Source organism: Meles meles, chromosome X (assembly GCF_922984935.1).
Source record: "Meles meles chromosome X, mMelMel3.1 paternal haplotype, whole genome shotgun sequence".
NCBI classification, from domain to species: domain Eukaryota; kingdom Metazoa; phylum Chordata; class Mammalia; order Carnivora; family Mustelidae; genus Meles; species Meles meles.
Genome location: NC_060087.1, coordinates 50515417 through 50519771, shown reverse-complemented (window position 1 = coordinate 50519771; position 4355 = coordinate 50515417). Strand labels below are relative to the sequence as shown.

The 4355-nt window shown below is 49.6% G+C and overlaps 1 protein-coding gene across 1 annotated transcript; it reads right to left on the bottom strand.

Annotated features, from left to right (window-relative positions):
• Positions 1 to 2087: 2087 nt before the first annotated feature.
• LOC123934648 (Y-box-binding protein 3-like) lies at positions 2088 to 3206 on the bottom strand. The gene has a single exon (XM_045994773.1). It carries the CDS (start codon positions 3204 to 3206, stop codon positions 2088 to 2090), a length of 1119 nt encoding a protein of 372 aa, XP_045850729.1.
• Positions 3207 to 4355: the final 1149 nt, after the last annotated feature.

The following is a 4355-nucleotide window of genomic DNA, read 5'->3' as shown; positions in this document are numbered from 1 at the left end:
CACCATAGCACATACCCTCCCCAATGTCCATAACCCCCTGCCCCTCTCCCAACCCCACCTCCGCCCAGCAATCCCCAGTTTGTATTGAAGCAGTGGTTCCTTTAGCCTGGAACCAACCCATCCAGCACCTACGTCACCTGTGTTTCCTCTGACATCCTGTGCTAATTCCACCAGAGTACTCACTCCCTTGTGTGGTCATAGTTTTGTCTCCCTCTTCACTAGACTGTGGACTCCTTGAGAGAAAGGGCCATCTTCTTCACCATGATGTAACCTCTAGTGCCTGGCAGAGTGTCTGGCACAAGCGCACACTCAAATATTTCCTGGATGAGTGATCTCTACTGTTTCTACTCGAATTGAGTGAGGATATTTAGCTACATCGAATGCCTGAGTACTCACTCTCCAAATCCCTTATGCTAGGCTATAATGTGGTATGAAAGTCCTCAACATTTAAACCAGAAAGATATTTTTACTTTGCTATTGATAATCCAGTTTCCTCAATCTATAAAATTAAGTTCTAAGGCCCCCTGTTAGTTTCAAATGTACTAATTGCCCACATACCCCCTCCCAACCCTGCCTCTGACCCACCCACTAATCCCACTGTATATTCAAAGGAAAACCAGGACAGGGATGGCATTCCCAGTTGGAGCCTCTCTATCTGATGGAAAAGGGGCTGAGGTGGGCTGAAACATTTCCATTCAGCCTTCCAGGGATCTTGCACAGCCCCCTTGGATGGATGGACCCAATCAGGAAGTGCACATGGAAAATCTGGACTAGATGGTCCTCTTCAGCTCCAGAGGTATGCAAGACAAAAATTATGCCTGCTTCATGCCCATTTTCTTTTTTAAAATTTCTTGAGTTTTTTTTTCTTTCTAGCTTTATTGAGATATAGTTGGCATATGATATTGTGTAAGTCTAAGATGTACAATGGGATAATTTGATACAAACATGTGTTGTGAAATGTTTACCACAATAAGGTTAACACATCGTTCACTTCATGTAATTATCATTTCGTTATTGTCATGGTGGGAACATTAAAGCTCCATCTCCTAGTGATTTTCAGGTATGCAACATAGTATGGTTAACTATAGTCATCATGCCATACGTTAGGCACCCAGAACTTGCTCATCTTGTAACATTTCTCCCACACCCAACAGCCCCTCGTGCCCATTTTCCTTTAAGTATCTAGATGGCATTAGATCAAATCCATTAAAAAATAAAGGCAAATTCTGCTTCCAGAGAGCCACACCCACCTACCCATTTTTTTTTTTTTTTAACCTGTCATGGTGTTTTGCCCAGCTTTTTGAGTTTTTGTCTCATAGACTATCTACGCAGTAAGTGTGGGTATTTGGACCCACCCTCCGGCTTTATTGCTCAAATGGCAGGGGAAGAGGGTGTGATGGGGACACTTCTTCCCTCTCTGTGTATTCTAATCCTTTAGGACATCCTTGAGAAGCTCACCCCCACCCCCCAGTATGTCCACAGTTAGTCTTAAATTCATGACTTTTACAGAGAACAATAGGTATGATGTTTGCTAAAACTGGTTCTGAAACAGACCGAAAGGACTGCCTCAATACAATTATGTGCTGACAAGATTTTTTTAAATAATCAGACGATAACAGATAAAAGTAACATGAAATGATTTATTGAGAAAATGACCACTCAAGTGAATAATATCACACAGCAATGTAAGGTAATCTTCAGTATCAGATCATCTTTGTTTTTGTATTAAAGATAAAAAATAATTTTTATAAGTACTTCAACTAATTCCCCTGGTGACACAGAATAATACCTGTGGTCCTGGTCAGATCATTTAAAGGTGTGTGTGTGTGTGTGTGTGTGTGTGTGTGTGTGTGTGTGTGCAGAAATTACCAACACAGATGGTAAGAGGGAATTTAGAAATATATGGCTCTTGTAATTTTTCCTCAAACCTTGGGGAAGGGGCATGTATCCTCCCCCTCCCCCCGGGCACAAATCTAAGTCAAGGTGGATGTTTAGACTGCATTGCATTAAAGGGCATCATCTCCTCAAAGGGGGGCATTCCCTGCAGCCCAGGCCTGGGAGTCCCTGGGGAGGGAGCCAGGCTGCTGTTACTTGGCCTGGGTGGTGGCAGAGGGGACGTCTGAGACCAAGGCGTCCTCCTCCTCAGCGGCGCTGTTCTTCTTGGCCAAAGCAACCGAAGCGGGTATTTCAGCAGGGCTCTTCCCGATCTTGCCTTCTCCTCCCACGGTGTCCTGGCCCTGGGCACCAGGTGCCTGCTGTGGGCGGCGGCGTGGGTTGTTGGGGCGGCGGGATCCGTAGTGTGGCGGGGGCTTCTGCTGCAGACAGCTGTCGTCACGCCCGCTTTCCTTGTCTTCCTCCTCGGGCTCCTCAGAGATGCCCGCTGAGGGTCTTGGACCAGGAGCGATGCCTCGGCCCCTAGGGCGGCTCAGCAGGTAGCTGGGTCCTGGCCCTCGCCGCGGGGCACCCTCGGGCCTTGAGGGTGGGGCAGACCCGGGCGGGTGGCCAGGCCTCGTGCTGCTGGAGGGTGCGAGGATCGACGGGTGGCGGGACATGGCGGAGGCCTTTCGGAAGGTTGGGAAGCGCCGCAGCCTTTGGTCTTGGGGTCCACCGGCCAGGCGGCGCCTCTGGCCCTCGGCTTCGTTGAAGCCTTCGTCCCTGGCTTCATCTTCGTCGACGTCCTCTTCAGCGACCCTGGGACCTCGTGCGGGTGGTGCGCGGCGGCGGATGTAGAAGCCCCTGCGGAAGCTGGGGCGATTGGCAGCGTAGCGGCTGCCCTGCACTGGGGCACCTGCTGGCCCGGTCACGTTAGCGGCCTCGGTGCCCCGCTCACCCTGCACCACGTCGAACTCAACTGTCTCGCCGTCGCCCACACTGCGTTGGTATTTGTGAGGGTTGTTTCTGGTGATGGCTGTCTGGTGAACGAACACATCTTCCTGGGTATCGTGCCTGCTGATGAAACCGTACCCATTCTTCACATTAAACCACTTGACAGAGCCTCGCACCCTCTTGGCGATGACCTTTTTGGGCACCTTTCCCTTGGTGCCTGCTGCCACGGTGGTCTTGGTAATTGCATCTCCGCTGAGGTTGCCTGCCACTGGGGCCCGGGGGGGATCTCCGCTTCCCAAGGAAACCAGGAGTTTCTGCGTGGCTTGAGGGGAGACTGAGGCGGTCACCTCCGTGAGGGTGACCTCTCCCACCTCACTCATGAGGCTGTCCTTGCTCTCCTTTCTCGGAGAGCCTGAGTGAAGTTTGGTCCTCAGTGATGGGGGTTATGGGGCTCGGTCAGGAGGCAGGAGCCTCGCTCTGGAAGGGAGGGTCCTGGGTCTGGGCCAAGGATTCTCTGGCTTAACTCTGAGACTCTTGGAAAGGCCTGTGGAGTCTCCTGGGGCAACAGGACGCAGACCAAACAGTGGTTGCCACGGTGACGTCTCAGTGGGGTCCTAGAGGCTGCTTGAGCTGGGGGGTGGGGCAGATGTGCTCTGCCTTGAGCTCCAGGCGCCAGGTCACAGCACCTCTCTGTCCCTCATGGAGAGGGGGTGCATTTGAAGCTCTAGGAAGTGGTCTACTTGAAGACTCTGTTGCTTGTTTGGGTGGATGGGAAGAGAGGACCCACCTTTCATCTCTCTCCCTTGGTTGGAGATAATCCCAGCCTTCTAAGAACACTCTCTACATACTCTCACAAAACCCTGCTCCTCTTCCAACTCCTTGTGCTCTTTAGATGTGGGTGAGGCATTTTGTGTAACTTTAGACAAAATGACAACGACACAAAATTAAGACCCAATCAAAGAAGCCCACTGTGGGTTGTTTGGTTTTTGTTTGTTTGTTTTCCCTTGGAGGGACTGGGGAAGCCTGCCAGGACTAGAATGCTAGTACTGAGAGGACACTAAATTAGTGCAGGTTTATCCAGGCTAGTGTTAGGGCTGTAGAGTAGTGAAGCTGAGTGGGAACACTTTTGTTAACTGGGACATTCTGAAAACCTTGTTGAGCTCTGTGTTCTTGCCCACATAAAGCAAATGATCAGGTGGAGTAAAATAGAACTGAGCAAATTTGTCTTCCGTTTTAACTGCAGATCCAGACTCCCCACCACTACCCGTGAATGGTTTATGACTCTGTGATCTTCATCCTAAATTGAGATTCTGATGTAATTATATAGAAACCCTAAGAATTCAGACTAACTACGGTGTTAATACTGTGGTAAGGTACAGCTAGCTCTACTGAAATATAACCTTTCAGAAATGATGATAGGGCAGGCTAAAATAGTAGATGGCAACTGGTCAGAAAACTCGGTTTTCAATTATTAATACGAAAAATGAAAATAAGCCAACTTGGCCGACCACTTTAGAGTTTACAGAAAC